This window comes from Gracilinanus agilis, chromosome 1, assembly GCF_016433145.1.
Source record: "Gracilinanus agilis isolate LMUSP501 chromosome 1, AgileGrace, whole genome shotgun sequence".
NCBI lineage: Eukaryota > Metazoa > Chordata > Mammalia > Didelphimorphia > Didelphidae > Gracilinanus > Gracilinanus agilis.
In genome coordinates this window covers 684,981,573-685,000,033 of record NC_058130.1, presented here as the reverse complement: position 1 = coordinate 685,000,033, position 18,461 = coordinate 684,981,573, and the positions used below count along the sequence as shown (strand labels likewise).

Here is an 18,461-nt window from a genome sequence, read left to right as displayed (position 1 = left end):
TGACTCAGAGTTTGAAGCTGAAAATTTCCCCTTAATTATAGCCTACAACCTCAGAAAGCAGCAGATTCTATTTTGGGGGTATCTCTAATTGTTAGGTAGCAACCCTTTTTGTTGAGCTGAAATATGCCTTCCTGGTAACTTAGGACCATAGAAACTCACTATTACCTCTAGGTTCAAATAGAAAGCCTTTTCTTTAGTCGAGGGAGCCCTTCACTGGTTGGCCCTTTGTATTTGAAAAGTCCTTAAAAACATTACTCCTCTCCATGTACTCTGGCCTCTGTGCTGTTCCTCACACATGATCTCCAGTTTTCACCTCCATCATTAATGCCTGTTCTCCATGCCTGGAATGCTCTCCTTGTTTATCTCTACCTCTGCCTCCCTTAAATGTTAACTCCTGCAGAAGGCTTTTTTCTGGAGCCCCTCTAAGGCCACCTTCCAACTCTTTTGTACTTATTTTCTATGTATCAATTAGTGTATTTGTGGTCTGCCCCATTAAAATACAAGTTCCTGAAGGGCAGGGACTATTTTTTAATTTTTCTTTTTATCTTCAGCACTCCATACAGTGTGTGGCACAAAATAAACCCATTATAAATACTTGTTGATTGAATGAAACTCAATCCAAACTAATGCACATTTATTAAGCACCTACTATGTACCAGGCACTGGGGATACAATTAATAAATAGAAAGTCTCTGCCCTTGAGGAACTTATGATGTGATGGGAAGGGTAGGGGGTGGGGAGACACACAAAGAGTCAGGAAAATAGGGGTAACAGAGACCAGGGGGGATCCAGCCAGGGGTATTTTTTCCATAGCGTTGAAACCAGGCAAAGTAGAGAGAGGTGAGAGTCCAGTTTCTGCCCTCTCTAAAGGAAGCCACGAGGAGGCGTTTGGTCTTCCATGCTTCCTTTCAGCAGGGGAAAGGAGGCAGAGGGAGATGGTGCCAGCTGAGATTAGAAATGACGAGCTTATCCTGAGAGGATCATCTTATTCCATGAAGCTGAAACCAGGCAGAGCCGCAGACACAGAGTAGAGTCCATCTCAGAATTGAAAGGTGATATCAGAGAGCGTTTAGTCCCATTTAAACTGAAATTTAAACTTAAAATTTAAACTTAAAGAAGGATCCCTTCTAGGATAACCCTGACAAGATGGGACTGCTGTTTTCACCTAGTTCTCTCTGTATGTTAAGGTTGTTTTTATTTTTAATGAAAATAGCCATCTTTTCTGTATTCTAAGTTCCAGTAATGCTAAGAGCATTTCCCCCACAATTTCCAGGATAGCAATATTGTCCTAGGCAGACCCCAGGAGTGCCGGCCAGATTGCTGAGTGTGGACATACCTGTTGGGCAGAGCCTTGGGGGAAAGATGGAAAGAAAAGTTGTCAAAGGTTCCAGGCTCGACATTTCTTCCTTCCAGATTGGGGCACCCAGAAATGCATGGTTTAGGGGCTCATTTGAATCCATGTGCCATGCCAGCACGTGCTGATTCTTTAGGAAATCTTATTAAGGAAGCTCCTCCAACCTACTTTCTCATCTCTTCTGCTGTTCTATCCTCAGAGGGAGCACGCTCAGTCCTCGAGGGTGCTGAGTGAAAAGTACACATTCTTGCCCCCAAAAAAAACACACCAACCAACAAAAGCCATGCTCAGAATGCTGGCCTGGGTCTACATGGAATCAATCCTAAAGTCTTTCCTAGTGACATCTGGACAGCCAGGCTCTTTGGTACATTAATCAGTCCATCAGTTATCAGGCCATGGAGATGAAAAGAGAGGCAGCGACATTGTTCCTCCACTCTGAAACAGTCCAAAGCATTATTCACTAACCTAACAGAGAGGGGGAAGCTAGGTGGCTCTGTGGATGGAGAGCCAGGCCTGGAGACAGGAGGATTTGGGTTCAATTCTGGCCTCAGACACTTTTCTAGCTGTGTGACCCTGGGCAAGTCACTTAACCCCCACTACCTAACCCTTACTGCTCGTCTGCCTTGGAACCAGAGCACAGTATTGATTCCAAAATGGAAAGTAAGGGTTTGGGGGGAAAAAAAAAATTAACAGGAAGTGAGATGATCTTACAGGAAATGCCAGTACTCACTTCCTGTTAGCTTTTTTTCCCCACTTGATAACACAGCAGATGGCCTACTGTGGAATTCAGAGGCCCTTTTGACAAAGAGACGTCTCCACCTTCTCCCCCCACCAGCCTCCAGCAGCAGATGAGCTTTCTGGCTGCCGCGCTGAGGGCATTTTTGTTGAACGTGTGTCTCCTCCGGTCCTTTGCTCACAGAAACTTCAGAGAGAGAGAACGCCCAAGAAACTAAATGAGACCTTCATGGACTTGTTCAGCGTCATTCCCGGCGACGTCGACCCGTTCCTGAAGAAGGGGCCTTTGGTCTGCAGGCGCTGTGCCGNATAGACGGACAAAAAGATTGATAGATGATAGATGGATTGATAGAGGATAAATAGATAGTTAAATAGAGAATAACTTATTTACATTGCACTTTAAAGTTTACACAATCTTACATATATGTACATGTGTAGATGGATGGATAAATAGATAGGACAGATAGAGAGATGAATAAATAAATAGATAGATGATGGACGTATAGAAAGACAGAAAGACAGATGGATAGACGGACAAAAAGATTGATAGATGATAGATGGATTGATAGAGGATAAATAGATAGTTAAATAGAGAATTAGATAGGACAGACAGATGGATAGACAGATAGATGGATAGATGAATAGATGGACAAAAAGATTGATAGATGATAGATGGATTGATAGAGGATAAATAGATATTAAATAGAGAGATAGGACAGACAGATGGATAGACAGATAGATGGACAGATGGATATATGGACAAAAAGATCGATAGATGATAGATGGATAGATAGAGGATAAATAGAGAGTTAAATAGAGATAGCTAGGACAGACAGATGGATAGACAAGTAGACAGATAGACAGGCAGACAGATTGAAAGATGGAAATGTAGACAGATGAACAGATGGATAATTATAAGCAGAGCATTATATAAGGCACTGAGAAAGACATAAAGCTTTGGTAAGAAACATTCTCTAGGTCCAAGACCATATGTTCTAGTCAGTAGCCATTACCATTAATTACATTCATTCATTTATTTATTCACTCATTCAGCTGTTTCGCACCAGGTCCTCTATTAGAAGTTGGGGACCCAAAGACAAAAATGAAATAATCCCTGCCTTTGGGGAGCTGAATCCCAAATGTAGCCCCTTATTCCAAGGTAATATTAGAAGGTCACAGGTAGGGTTCCATGACATCCAAGGGATTAGGCCAATGGCAGCTCAGAAATGTAGAGTGATGCTACTAATGTACATTCTGCAGTCTTGCTATTCTAACACTATTCACTATAATTTATCTAAGGCTGATTTATCTTGGGCCCCATGCAGGGAGATTCCGTTAGTAAATTTTGCAAAGGATCTCATTATAATAGCACTCCTGCCTAAAGGATGCATGGTAGAATGGGAGGGGGGACCCCACCATGATGGAAATCAGAAGATTTACACTAAAATTCCAGCTCTGCCCTTAGCTGTGACTCCCAAAGTCACTTAAAACTTTTTGAACCTTATTTTCCTCATCTGCAAAATGGAGATGATCAAAGTTGTACCATCTCATGAGGATATTGTAAAAATCAATTCAGACACTCTACTTACTTTTAAAATTATCAAACTATAAAAATGCAAATTGTTATTACTATTACCTTTCACAACTCTCTTAGTTCCACTGACTTCCCTCTGTTATTTCCAGTTTATCTTGTTAACTTGTTTGTAAATAATTGTTTGCATGTTGCCTCCCTCATTAGGTTCTGAGCTCTTTAATAGTGGAGACTGGCTTAGCCCTTTTTTGTATCCCAAGAACTGAGCACAGTTCCTGACATATAGTAGATATTTGATAAATATTGATTGACTGGTTGATTTTGTATCTTAGTGTGTTTATACATAGCTGTTTGCATGTGGTCTCCCCCATAAGCTGCTCAAAGGCAGGGATTTTCCTTGGTCTTTTGTATCCCCATGGCTTAGCACAGTGCCTAACACATAGTAGATGCTTAATAAATGTTCATTGATTGGGGCAACTGGGTAACTCAATGGATAGAGAGCCAGGCCTAGAGACAGGAGGTCCTAGGTTCAAATCCAACCTCAGACACTTCCTAGCTGTGTGACCCTGGGCAAGTCACTTAACCTCTGTTGCCTAGCCCTTACTGCTCTTCTACCTTGGAACCAATATGCAGTATTGATTTTAAGACAGAAGATAAGGGTTTAAAAAAACATTGATTAATTGGTAATATCATTTTCATTTTTAAAACCAAGACCTTGTAGCATCCCATATGTGGCACACCATATTTAAGATGCAATGGACTGGGTCAGCAAAGAGCTGTAGAGGGGTCCTAAGCAGTCTCTGAGATCACCTACTCCCTTATCCCCATGAACCTCTAGTCTCTCTTGAGCCCCAGGTTTTTGTACCTTCAGAAGGTCAGATGAGGTCACCTTCCAGATTCCTGTTCTACTCACTGAACCCCTAGGTGACTCGCCAAAGTGATGCTGAGCCTGTTAAAAAGTGTCGAGTGAAAAAAATCCCTGCTAGGATCATAAAATGTTAAAGCTGGAAGGGCCCTTTGAGGACAATTAGTCCAGAAGAACCTAAATCCTCAAGAAAAGTGACTTCCCCCAACTAACCCAGGGAGGAATCAATGCCAAACCTGAGAAATAGTTCCTATGGATGGTCTGTCCCTTCCTCTCTCATCTCTTTACCTGTCCTCCTTCTTTTCTCTTTTCAGAATGAACCGAGCCCCCACAGCAGGGTTTGAAGTCGATGTTGGGAGAAAGACTACTCACCACTTGGTGTACCCCGAGAGTTTCCGGGAGCTGGCAGGAAACGTCAGCATGATCCTGGTTCCCTTTAAGACCATGGACCTGCAGTGGCTGGTCAGTGCTCTGACCAAAGGGACCATCAACTTGTAAGTCAACCCAGGGCACCAAGATGTTCTCTCCCTAATAATTGCAAGCATTGTGGGCTTTTAGAACTGAAAGTGTCCTTCAAAGAGAGGAGGTTGAAGCAAAGAAAGTAGAATGTTCCAAGATAGGGAGACGACGTGCAAACAACTAGATGTGAACCAGATATAGACAAAAAACTAAAGATAATCAACAGAAGGAAGGCTTTAGATCTGGAAGAGACTGCAGAATGGAGGATGCTATGGAGGGTGGAAGCTGAGGCCTGAGATGGATTAATCACTAAGGCAGAGCATGCAGGGGAATTCCTAGGCATCAGGTATGGAAGCCTTGAAGTAAAAGAAAGGAAGTCCTCTCATTTGTGTGACCTGCCTTTTCTGGAAAGGGGCTAATTATAGGAATTGGCATTTGGCCAACACCAGAGTATTCTGAGTCACCAAACCCTTCTGAGAAGGGGACTCTCCAAATCCACAAAACAAGCCCCAGGAGGGAAGTTGGACTGAGCAGTAAACTAAGGTCTGGCACCTAACAAGTTACCAGAAAGGTGTAAAATGTGTTAGAGCCAATTCACCTTTGAGGACTTGCTTGCCTCTTGATGTCCCAGGTAGCTCTCATGACTTGGGATTAAGCTAGATTCAGTTCTATTAACTGGACTTACTTGGTCAAAGACAAAAGTTGTTCCTCTTGACTCTTCAGAAGACTTGAGACCCCCAAACTGTCCAAAATTACATAGCAGAATTTTTCCTTATGAAACCTTCCTGGGGCTGGACTTCATCAATTGGGTAAAGTATAGGGAATTTGGCAATATATCATTGAGAAATTATCAGGACCGTACTGGGCACTAGATTTCAAGAAATCTAGTTCAGTACCTCATTTCACAAATTATTAACACTTCACCTCAGCCCTAGTCTTCCTGTTTTAACCCTTGATTTCCTGTTCTGTGCTCTTTCCCCAAGTTCTTAGCCCAAAGGTAACTGTTTAAACTGAGGCAGCCAGGTGGTAGAGTGGGTAGAGTCCTGGGCTTAGATGTGAATTTAAGATGTGATTTTAAGATGTTAATTTAAAACCAGCCTCCCATACTTTCTAGATCTATGATCTGGGGCAAGTCACTTACCCTTTGCCTCAGTTAATTTCAACTATAAAATGTGGATAATAGCACTTCCCTCCCAGGCTATTGTAAGGATAAAATGAGAGATTATTTGTAACGGATATTGCAAACCTTCAGTGCTATATAAATGCTAGCTCTTATGATTATCCATAAAAATGAAGGTTTTGGACTAGATAATCTCCAGTTTCTATCACTTCAAAATCTGAAAGTCCTGGGACCTGGAACAAGCTGTAGAATCTCTGGACCTCTGTTTTCTCATCTGTAAAATGAGAAAGGGAGGCAGGATGACTTCCGAGGTCCCTTCTAACCCCTAGATTGTTTCTTTATCCACTGAATACCTGCCACCCCAGTTCACCCCTTCTCTGCGTTGTAGAGAGCTCTCTAGAGCAGAGACATGTCCAGAACGTCATGTAAGAAAGGGATAACTTCTGTCTTTGACCAAGTCTGTCCAGTTCACAGAACCGAACGTAACATATTCCCAAGTCATGAGAGCTACCTGCAACATCAAAAAGCAAGTGAGTCCTCAAGAGAGATTCACCTCTAACACCTTTTAGACCAGGAAACTTGCTTAGTGCTGGACCCCAGTTTCCTTTCTGGGGCTGGTTTTGTGGATTTGGAGAGTTACTTTCTCAGAGTGAGATAACTGGTTCCCATTGAAGCCAAAGAAAGGAAGTCTTCTCATGTGTGGTCTGCCATTGTGGAAAAGGGGCTAATGAGAGGATTGGTATTTGGCCAACACCAGAGAATAATTCTTGATGACTCAATGCTTACAGCATTCCCCAGCAAAATGTAATTGGGAAATATTTAATGAAATAAAATGCAAAAAAATAGATAATATTTCATTTTAAAACTGAATCAATATACTGTCCTCAGTATTTACCATCTCACCCCTGACATAGCAGGCATTTAATAAATCTTTCTGAATAAGTAAATGAATGAATCAATGGTCTCTGCCCTCAAGGAATTTATAATCTATTGAGAAGAGGGAGGGGATAATAATAAATGCAAATAAGTATGAGTTAAGGTAATGAAGTTATATAAGAAAATTTGAGTAAAGCCCTTTTAACTGAGGATTATGGAGGATTTAACTCATGGCAAGCCTTGAAGAAAAAAGATTTCAATAGACGGAGAGAAAAAAAAAAGCTTAGCATGAGGAAGACCTGGCTTCAGATCTCCTCCCTGACACTGAATAACTTTGCCTATGGATGAATCACTCTCTGAGCCTGTTTCCTCATCTGAAAAAAAGATAATAATAAAATGCCTTTAGTAACTGCCTCATAGTGGAAAGTCAGCTGGCCTGCAGGAGTCAGGAGTCAGGTCTGGTCCTCCTATTAACTCATGTTAGGATCTTGAGTCCCCTCATTACAAGTGCCAATGCTTCTATGAATCTTCTTCCTTCAAATTTCCGAGAGAGGGACTCCTCCTGTCGTGTCTCAGAATTATTGAACATGCATCGTCCACAGTCACCTCGCCCACCAAGAGAGCTCGTGTCCCTTCCCTGCTTTGGGTGTTAACAAGTCTTTATAAAGACCTTCTGTGAGATTCTGGGAAAGTCACTTAATCCCAATGTTAGCCCTTGACTCTCTTCTGTCTTAGAATTGATACTAAGGCAAAAGGTAAAGGTTTTATTTTTTTTAAGACCTACTATGTGCCAAGTACTGTGTTAAGCCCCAGGAATTCAAAGAAGGGCAAAACAGGTTTCCTGAGATCTAAGAAGCCTAAGAGTCTAACAGGGGAGCCAACATGCAAACATCTAGGTAGGAACAAGATATAGACAAAAACCTGAAGGAAATCAACAGAAGGAAGGCACTAGAATTCTTGGGATTGGGAGGGGCTTCCTGTTGAAGGTGGGATTTTAGCCAGGGAGCTGAGATAAGGAAGGAGAGCATTTGGAGCATGGAGGACAGCCTGTGAAAATGCCCAGAGTGAGATGGAATGTCTGGTTGGAGGAACAGCCAGGAGTCCAAGCTGCTGGCCTGCGAGGATGCACGATATGAGAAAGCAAGATCTAGGGGGTAAGGAGGCAAGTTATGAAAGGCTTTAAGGACCAAACACAAAATTTTGTATTTGATCCCTTTATTGCATATTATAGGGAATCAGAAGCCAAGTTATCCCCCAAGAATCTAATGCAAAAGCTAGAGGAACCTTTCAGGGTTATTTATTCCCAACCCCTTTACTTGATGGACAAAGAAAGTGGGGTACAGAGACTACTTGCCCAAGTGGTGAGCTGAGCAGAAATAAGTCAGAGAAATCATTCGCAGGGAAAATCTATTTCCTTTTCTCTTGTTCCTTCCCCCCGACCACGGAGAGGATGTCCAGTCGCAATCTTTGGGACCTCCTTGACCACCGGCCTCCCCTGGGGCTCTGGATCCTGTCAGCGTGTCTCCTCCGAGACTTCCATCTGGCTTCCCTCCCTGGCCTCAGCCGCCAGCACAGCTTTACCAGGCCCTGCCTTTGACTTGATGATAAATTGTCTCCATGGTCAACCAGAGGGCACTGGAGAAAGGAGACGGAAGCAGCAGCCTGGCGAACACCCAGGATCCAGGGGTGGATGGCCTGGGTTCAAATTCCAAATTACTGACTGGCTCACCCTGTACCATATATCACTTTCAACTCTCTTTGACTCTTCTCTTAATGATAGCTGACTGACTTAATGGAGAAAATAGTTTGAAGAACCAAAGCTGTTTAGCAGGAAGAGAAATAATAGCTGTCTTCAAGCGTGCAAAGGACTATCCTATAGGGAAAAGGATTTAATTTGTTTTGCTTATTCTCAGAAACCCAATTTAGAAAGGCAGCAAGGACTATAGAGTGCATAGGGTATGGGGTCCAGAGTCAGGAAGGTCTGAATCCAAGTCCTATCTCAGATACTAACCAGCTGGGTGACCCTGGGCAAGGCCACTTAACTTTTCCAAGACTCAGTTTTTCTGGTCTGTACAATCAGAATAGCTTCTTGGCAGATAGATTCCTAAATATTTTATATTGCCTAGAGTGATTTTAAATGGTGTTTTTCTTTCTACCTCTTGCTGCTCTAATGTGTTGGAAATGTATAGAAATGCTGATGATTTATGTGCATTCATTTTGTATCCTGCAACATTGCTAAAGTTGTTGATTATTTCTACCAACCTCTTAGTTGATTCTCTAGGATTTTTTAAGTAGACCATCATATCATCTGCAAAGAGTGATAGCTTAGTCTCCTCATTGCCTATTTTGATACCTTCAATTTCTTTTTCTTCTCTGATTGCTACTGTTAATGTTTTTAGTACAATGTTAAATAAAAGAGGTGATAATGGGCATCCTTGTTTCACTCCTGATCTTATTGGGAAGGCTTCTAATTTATCCCCATTGCAGATGATGCTTGTTGATGCTTTTAGATATATACTGTTTATTACTTTTAGGGAAGGTCCTTCTATTCCTATACTTTCCAGGGTTTTCAATAGGAATGAATGTTGTATTTTGTCAAAGGCTTTTTCTGCATCTGCACCATTCCTCCCCACCACCCTTCAGTTGACCTATTGCTTACTGGCTCATGCTTCTCAGGATGGCAGGAAACTTTGTAAAGTTAGGGTAAGACGACACAGAAAGGGAATCAGCATGATGTCCTGGCGAGGGTAGAGCTGAGGCCAAGGTTCTCATCTCTGTTTTGCCACTGGCTTCTTGTGTGGTCTTAGACAAGTCCCTTCACTCCATATGTCTTCATTGACGCAGCTAAAGTGTGTACTTGAAATTTATTATTATTATTATTAACAGTGTCAATAATAATTTTAATTTTAAATAATTTTCACTAAATCACATTTAAAACAATTTAACTCTAAATACTTTTAAATGTAATTTAAATTTAATTATTTTGTGCAAGATTTAATTTTTTAAAAAGAATTAGAAATGATCCGTTGTAAATTCGATTACAGTGCTTTTTACAATATTTTAGAATGCATGGTTCAGAAGGAATACAAAACGCTTTCATTTCTGCCCCCACCCCCAACTCCCCTTACCCACCCAAAAAAATCCTTTATCAGAGCTAAGACCAAGGATGACAGATTCAAGGTTACAAACTTTCTTTCCTCCTCTAATTTCTTTCCAATAGGTCAGTGCTAAAAAACCTATGCAGAAGCAGAATTATTATTTATTGTTATAATTAATCATTACCATTATAATGAATAATGATGCCTCCCATTTCTGCAGCCCTTTAAAATTTACAGAGCTCCTTCCTCACATTAACCCCATGAAGTAAGGCAGGTATTGTTTTTTCCCATTTTATAGATGAGGAAGCAGTCTCAGATACTTGCCTCGCGTCCAACATTGTTAATGATCATTGAAGCTGGTTGTTAGCTTCCAGTTCCTTCATTTTTCTCACCACCACATGCTTCTTCACCATGACCACTGAATTCTCTTTAAACTCTTGCATTTGATGGTTCCAGGGACGAGAAGCTTCTCCTCTTCCTGTGGGCAGTGAGCAAAATCTGGTCATTTTTTTATCTGTCAGTTGTAGTACAGTGCTCCAAATGTGTGAGGCACAGTGTATGGGAGGCGAAGGGGAAAACCTCTCTCTAGCCTTCCTCATCTGTAAAATGGGAAAATTAGAAAACCTATTTGGGCCGTAACAATCTTAGCTATATTTTGGTGGAAGGGAAATTCCATTATTTCAAGGCAAAGAACCTGGGTTCATATCCTGTCTCTGTGCCTGTATGACTTCAGTCCAGTCATTTTCCCATTCAACTTCAGTTTCCTCACCTGAAAATGAGAGGTTTGAATGAAAACTAGATCCTCCCAGATCTAAATCTAATCTGAGTTCAATCTCTGACCCATTTACATCTTATGTGACCTTACTTCGCTTTTCAGGGTCTCAGTTTCCTTAGCTGTAAAATGAAATAACTTTTCAGAGTCTCAGTTTCCTCTTCTGTAAAATGAAGTATTTAACTGATGGATCAATTTCAACTCTAAAGGGAATCTCTATTAAAAAAAGGACTCAAAAACTAATCACCAGTGCCCCCTGGTGGCCATCATATGGCAGGCTCTGGTTGTGTGACTGCCCAAAGATCTCAAAATTCTAGTTCTCTGGCTGGGAGGGACCTCAGAGGTCATCTGATGTCCCCTTCCACCTCATTCCACCTCATTTTACAGGTGAAGAAACTAAGATACAGGAATGCCAAGTCATTTGCCAAAGGCTATAATAGTAATATGCATCAAAGGCAGGTTTGGCGTCCAAACCCAGGTCTGCATTCTTTCCTCTCTCCGAATAGTGCCATGTCCTAATTATTCCTTCTCTTATTTGCCTCCAAGAGTTGCTTCCCCTCATCAGTGTAGCCACTTACTCAGGAGTATTTGGGCAGAGCTGCTCTGATTTTTAGTAAGGCATTCATGGGTTGGGGTCAAAGAGACCATGTATCCCTGAGCAAAATGGGAATAATAATAATATCTACCTTGCAGGATTATTGTGAAGATCAAATGCATATTTAAAATATTTGGCAAGCTTTGAGGCACTCTATAAATGTTATTAATTACTATTATTATAATATAATATCATTACTAACTCCACTCTTTTCCCTTTTCTTTCCAGCACGTATGTCCCTGTTCCTCGAAAAATACATGTGAACAGAGAAAAGGTGAGTCAGTGGTAATGATGCTAGTTGATATTCTTACTTTTAATTTAATTTATTTGCCATGGCTTTTTTGTGAGTAACCTTATAAAACCAAAACACCAAAACATAAACTCAAATAAACAATTGAAAAATCATATGCTTTCCTCTGCATTCTGACTCCAACAGTTCTTTCTCTGGAGGTGGATAGTAATTTTTGTCCTAAGTCCCTCAGAATTGTCCCAGATCATTGTATTGCTGAAAGTAGCTAAGTCTTTCATAATTGATCATTCCACAATATTGCTATTACTGTGTACAATGTTTTGCTGGTTCTGCTTATTTCACTCTGCATCAGTCCATGAAGATCTTTCCAGCTAGCTGATATTCTTTAAAATGGCATAAGGGACTTTTCCCTCCATCCCCTTGTTTGATTTCATGACCTCATAAGCTAAGCCAGGTATTATTATACCCATTTTGCAGGTGGGGAATCTGCCTCTCAGAGAGGAAATAGGTCTTGCCCAAGGCCCCCCACAAACCTGCTCCTCTTCCTCCTACATCATACTCCCTTCTCATCCCTCCAAGAATACCGCCGTACCTTTTCCCCAGCCCCTAACGCACAGACCTAGAATTAGATTATTCTCTGTTGAAAGGCCATCAGGTCTGGTAGACTTGGAATCAGGAAAACCTAGGTATGAATTTGCCTCAGACACTTCCTAGCTGTGTGACCTTTTGTGAGCTATTTAGCCTTATGGTACCCCCATTTCCCCATCTATAAAATGCCCCTGGCTCCCTGTGTGTTCCTGGACAAGTCCTCTTACCCCTCTCCCTCTTCGGAGACTTGTCAAGCCCCCTTCAGCTCTAAACCTACAGTCTTCTGAAGACTGTAGGATGTTAGAGAGGTTTCTTGTCTTCTAAAGTTCATTCTGATTTTACTTTACTCGAAGAGGCAGGGAAGGAGTGGGTGCAAAGATTAGCACAAATAGCCCCTAAAAAGCATCGAGTTATATAGAACAGAGGCTGAGTTTAGCTTTTCAAACCCTGAGTCAACAAATGCCAAACTTCAACTCCTTGAGGACAAGGACCACCTCCCTGTTCTTTTGGATTTCTCCCTTCTCTCCTCAATGTTTAATCCAGTATTTAACCCCCCTCCAAAGTCTTCAGTCAATACCGAGGTAGTAGGAGTGGGAAGGGTTGGGAGTGAGGAGACCTTTTGTCCAGGCTTACCCCAGGACCCCCAGTATTCCTGGAATAATGGTCACAGGTCTAGAAAGGATCTTGGAAATCATCAGATTCAACCCCTTTCTTTCACCAATGGAGAAACCGAGGCCAAGGGAAGGCAAGTGATTTGTTCAGGGTTGCCTAGCCAATTTGTTTAAAGCCAAGACTTAGCATCTGGGTCCCTTGTTCCCTTCGTGCCTACTAAATTAAAGAGGCCTGCTTTCTCCATCAGAAAAATGAACACCAGCTCCTGAAATCCTCCTCCTCCCTCTCTGCCTCCCTCCGTCCCCACGAGGAACTGACTGGCACCCTGAGAGAAAGGCACAGCCACCACGGGTGCCCTGCCAGGGCCCCCCAACTCCTTCCTGGGCAGTCACTCACATGTCTCCAGAAGTGAGAAGAGGACACAGAAATCTCACCAATTAACCTCCCAGTCCCCAAAGAAAAGAGAGTCCTGTGGGGTTTCTAAGCGTTTCACTGTTACTATAATTACCAACTCGGCAGGAGATCTCCGGCAGTGAGGGAATCTGAAATCCCCCAATTAGTCAGGATTTTTAGAGAAGGGAGGGGAGGCCAGGGAAGTCCCTGGAACCTCTGTGCCTCCTCCTGCCTCGCATCCAGAGAAGTCTGGAAGGAAGAGACCAGCATCCGAGGGGTTCTCAAGGCAAACCGAGTTCCAGGAGCTCTGTGTGACTGTGTCTGTGTGCCTGTGTCCCACTAACTCTTGCAGTACCAAAACTAGAAAGGGCCTCAGTATTTTTATTGTTTTTTATTATCTATTATTGTTCAGTCATTTTTCAGATGTGTTTGACTCTTCATGACCCCATTTGGGGTTTTCTTGGCAAAAATACTGGAGTGGTTTGCCATTTCCTTCACCAGCTCAATTTTACAGATGAAGAAACTGAGGCAAACAGATTTCAGCCCATTGTTCTTTCCACTACAGCAGAGGTTATCAAAGTACTGGGCCTGGAGTCAGAAAGACCTGAGTTTAAATCTAGCCTTAGACACTTACTAGCTGTGTGACTCTGGGCAAGCCCCTGCTTGCCTCAGTTTCCTCATCTATAATATTGAGGTAAAGAAAGAAATGGCAAAGCACTCCAGTATCCTTGCCAAGAAAACCCCAGATAGGGTCACAAAGAGTCAAACGTGACTGAAAAACAAGTGAGCATATAACAAGGAGGTTATCAAACATGAGGCCTCACAGGGCCCACAGTATTCTAAGTTTGGTCTGAACCAGATGAAAACATAATTGGGAACTACTTAACAAAATAAATAAAGATACACTAAAACATGGATGGCATGACATTTTAAAGCTGAGCCCGTATGTGGCCCACAGGGATCCTTCTGTTGGAATTGGTGATCCCCATTTCTATTTGACTATACTATCATTGTTTTAAATCATTCTTCCTCTCCTTAGACCTTAGAAAACAGTCTTAAAGTTGGAAGGGCTAAAATATAGATTATTGGAGCTAATCCCCTCCAGAAAAAGAACTGATAAATTCAGAGTGCAGATTAAAACAATTTTTTTCACTTTCTTTATTTTTCACACATTTTTTTGCACCATGGTTAATATGAAAATGTTTTGCATGATTTCACATGTATAATTGATATCACATTGCTTACTTTCTCAGTGAATGAGGAACAGGAGGGAGGAAGAGAATTGGGGACTTATTTTTTTAATGAATGTTAAAATTACTCATTAATTAAAAAATGTTAGAGCTAAAAGAGACCTTAGGCTAACCAAAATCTTAGCTGTGGAAAGGGTCTCAGAAAGATCATCCATCCCTTTCCTTCATTTTAGAGATGTAGAAACTAAGGCCAAGAGCAAATGATTCATCCCATAGGTAGGTAGCCAGTATATTGAACTAGGACTAGAACCCAGGCCTCAAGACTTCCCCCTCTGTTCTGAGACTTTCTTCCCAGCATGCCACATTGCCTCATTATTTTGCTGACCAACATGTTTTTCTCCTCTCGACCCAGATCCTCATCTATCATCCAGCATTCATCAAATATGTCTTTGACAACTGGCTCCAGGCCCATGGAAGGTACCCATCCACTGGAATTCTCTCTGTGATTCTTTCTCTACACATCTGTGACAAGGTAAATCATTTTACTTTTCAATGAGCAGAAAACTCACTCCTGCTCTTTCTGTTTTAATTTTAAAAAGCATTTATTAAGTGTCTAACAAGTATCTGGCATTGTGCTAAGTTCTCAGAATACAAAGAAAAAACTAAAAAGTACTTCCTGATCTCAAGTAGCCTCCAGTCAAATGGGAGAGGCAAATTGGAAACAACTTTGTACAGACAAGATCTGTTCTGGGTAAATTGGAGATCTTCCCAGAGGGACGGCCTTAAGATTAAGGAGGAGAAGGTCTGAGGAGAGACTTGAGCTGAGACGAAACCAAAAGGCAAAGATGAGAAGGGCAAGAGTCTAGAGAAACCAACAAGATTTTGATGGCTGATTATTAACTTGTTGACTTACTGACAAAGAAAGGATAGAAATTTCATTCATCTTCTTGAGTGTTGCTTTAAATATTTTTTTAAAGGCACATCTTAAGGAATGGGGAGAGAACGGGTTTGACTTTCAGGAACTGGGATAGGCTGCTTTGAGAGGAACTTCTCCATGAAGCGAGCTAGCAAAAAAGTTGGGGGAGATAGAGAATCAGACCTAGAGATGAGAGTTTCTGGGTTCAAATCTGGCCTCAGATAATTCCTAGCTGCATGACCTGGGCAAGTCACTCAATTCCCATTGCCTCGCCCTTACTGCTCTTCTGCCTTGAAACCAATACTCTTTAACTGATACCTATCGATGCTAGTTCATAGGATCATTAGGTTAAAGAGTGAGAAGGAATACTAGAGGCTATTGAAGCCATTCTCTAATTTTTTAGAGGAGGATCCCGAGTGGGGAGCAAAGAAGTTTATTTCTCAAAGGTTTCACAGCCAGCAAGTGGCTTCCAGTCACCATGTTGTTTGCCCCCTAAGCTTCCTCAAACGTGGCCCCCCACCAAAAAAAAAAATGGCATCTTGTCTTCATAGATGGAATCAGGGAGGTGGCACCTTCACTTCCCTTGTTCTGAATACTATGCCCTTCCTTAATGCCCTCTCAGAACTAGTTCTTCTATTTGGCTGCAGTGCTACAATGATGGCTCATAGCATACTATGAATATTCAACCCACTCTCCCCAAACACCAACCAGAAATCTTTTCCAGGAATAGTCAAAGAATAGTGGCCCCTGGAAGAGGATGGGTTTGTTGAGAGGAAACATGTGAGTTGGGTGATCTGGACTTTCTCTTCTGAAATTACATTATACATTTTCTTCTTTTCCCTCTCTTTTTAAAAAAATAATTTGTTTGTTACAATAAAATTCCCAGACATTTCCTTTCCTCTCTCTCCTTCCCACACCAGAGAAGGCATCAGTTAGGAAAAAAAAAAGAGATGTATATATAAAACAATATCTTTCTTATTTCTATTTATTAGTTCTTTCCCTATAGGTGTACTTACACAAGTCATTCTTCAAACACTATTTCTGTTATATTTTCTATTTACTCATGTGCCTACACTTCCCTCCCAAGTAGGCTATAACCCCCTGAGGGCAAGGGCTGGTGTGTGTTTGTCTTTGTATTCTCAGTGTCTTCTTTCACAGTGCCTAATAGGAGGAGCTTAATAAATGCTTGTTCCATTGAATTAAATATTTTTTCCTGTATTCTTCTAGGTGGATCTCTATGGTTTTGGGGCAGACAGTAAAGGAAACTGGCATCACTATTGGGAGAATAACCCTTCAGCTGGAGCTTTCCGAAAAACAGGGGTGCACGATGGTGACTTTGAATCCAATGTGACCTCCACTCTAGCATCCCTTAACAAAATACGAATCTTCAAGGGGAGATGACCCCAGGCCAGGCCAGAACCCCCAGTGGATCACTCTCTGTAATTTCAGCCTCTGGCTCCTTCCTGTCTCCTTCTTCGGGGTCGGTGAGCCACAAGGATGTGACAGGCCGTGAATGGCAGCTGGACCGATGGGCTGTATCTGTTTCACATTTTGTTTGATTTCCTTTGGGACTACAAGACAATCCTCAAGAATCAGTAATGGACAGAGAATCTCAGCTCAATCAGTGTTTGGGACAGGGTGGGTGGGAGGTGGTGGGGAGAAGTGGGCAGATGCTGGGCAGAAGTCAAATGATTGAACATGATTTTCCTACCTCTGGAAAGAAATACAGGCCAGGTTTAGAGACATTTGACCCCAGGCATGGCGTTCCCACTTTCCTGAAATAAAGCAAGGAATTCCCAGTGAAGATGGGAAAAGAGACTTTATTAGAAGATTCCAGATGAATGAACCAGGATTCAGAAAGAAATACAACCGTCCTTATTAATATAATTTCTTAAAATTTTCAAGATTACCTCATTGGTCTGCTTCGGCATTCATGGGAAAAGGCTGGTTTCCTTTTGGTATCTCACCAGGCAGGTCCAGTGTCTGGCTTCCTGCTTGGCAATATCAAAAGGTCTTTGCTATACGTTCATACACTGGCCCTCACAGGGAGAAAAGGACCTCTGGTTTCAAAGCTTTTATCAAAACCATTATCCAATGCTTCTGACATGAATCTGGGAAAGGATGGGAGGAGGTTTACATCCACGATGTAGCCCTGATTGCTCTTCCACCATGCTCTCTCCGTTTGTTTTTTAAAGTAAATATTATTTTGGAAAATCAGTGTTAAAGCAAATGTTGTTTTGGGAAAAATAGGTGTTGATTGAAATCCTTCTCAACTTGGAGCAGACTGGACATTTAATTATTCCACGTGCCTTTCTATTTTGGAAACCAACCTACGTTACTTTGCTAAATGAGGCAAGAGCCCCATATTAACCTCTTGGGGTCAGTAGGTGACTCAGACCATGGAAATGTGACATCCCCCCCAAACCATGGCAGCGTTTTAAACAACGCACCCATAGCCTACCGGGGGAGGAAAGAGGGAGTGAGGGAAACAATCAGGTTCCACCCCCCACCCAGGCCCATCGCTTCTCCCCTTAGCTTTTGTGGCTCAAAAGTCAGTTCCCAAATTAGAAAGAGCAAAATAAGACTTATGGTGACAAAATGTGTGGACCATTTAAAATCTAGTCGGCATGCCTTTCAAGGAAGGGCATACCGCGGCAAGACAGTGCAGGTCTTTGAGATACAGCCACAGGACCCAGATGTTTGAGTGGGGATGCAGCCCCCGGTGCCACCCATGGCCTGCGCCCTCTGAGGGGAGGTGATGGACAGTGTGGGAGAAGTCAGAAGTTACACTTAGCTCTCATCTCCTCTGCCCAATTCTTCCTTCCTTCCCCACTTGTGTTCTTTCTCAATTATTTATTGATTCTTGGAAAAATGAACCGAATCCATGTCTCAATGACATCCTGTGTGGGGCTTTAATTATCCCCGCTGCAGCTTTATGGGGTTGCTCAGGCTTCCCCCAACTTCTGGTTTGATTCTGGCAGACATGGTGCTTGGGGGGCACTGATGCTTTGGAAGGCTCTTCCTGGGGCATCACCATCCGAGAGGCTCCCTGCTCTCAGCATGGTCTGGGCAAAGTTTTCTGGTCTGCGCCACACCATTCCTCTTGG

At 42.2% G+C, this 18,461-nt stretch overlaps 1 protein-coding gene across 1 annotated transcript in view; it reads left to right on the top strand.

Moving 5' to 3' along the window:
- Nucleotides 1-17,568, top strand: part of ST3GAL1 (ST3 beta-galactoside alpha-2,3-sialyltransferase 1) — a 32,145-nt gene extending 14,577 nt beyond the window's left edge. Inside the window, exons 2-6 of the mRNA XM_044684407.1 lie at nucleotides 2,274-2,386; nucleotides 4,800-4,979; nucleotides 11,634-11,679; nucleotides 14,851-14,970; nucleotides 16,582-17,568. Of these exons, the coding sequence (XP_044540342.1) occupies nucleotides 2,274-2,386; nucleotides 4,800-4,979; nucleotides 11,634-11,679; nucleotides 14,851-14,970; nucleotides 16,582-16,755 (633 nt within the window). The 3' untranslated portion in view covers nucleotides 16,756-17,568. The remainder of the gene's footprint in view (nucleotides 1-2,273; nucleotides 2,387-4,799; nucleotides 4,980-11,633; nucleotides 11,680-14,850; nucleotides 14,971-16,581) is intronic.
- The last annotated feature ends 893 nt before the right edge of the window (nucleotides 17,569-18,461 follow it).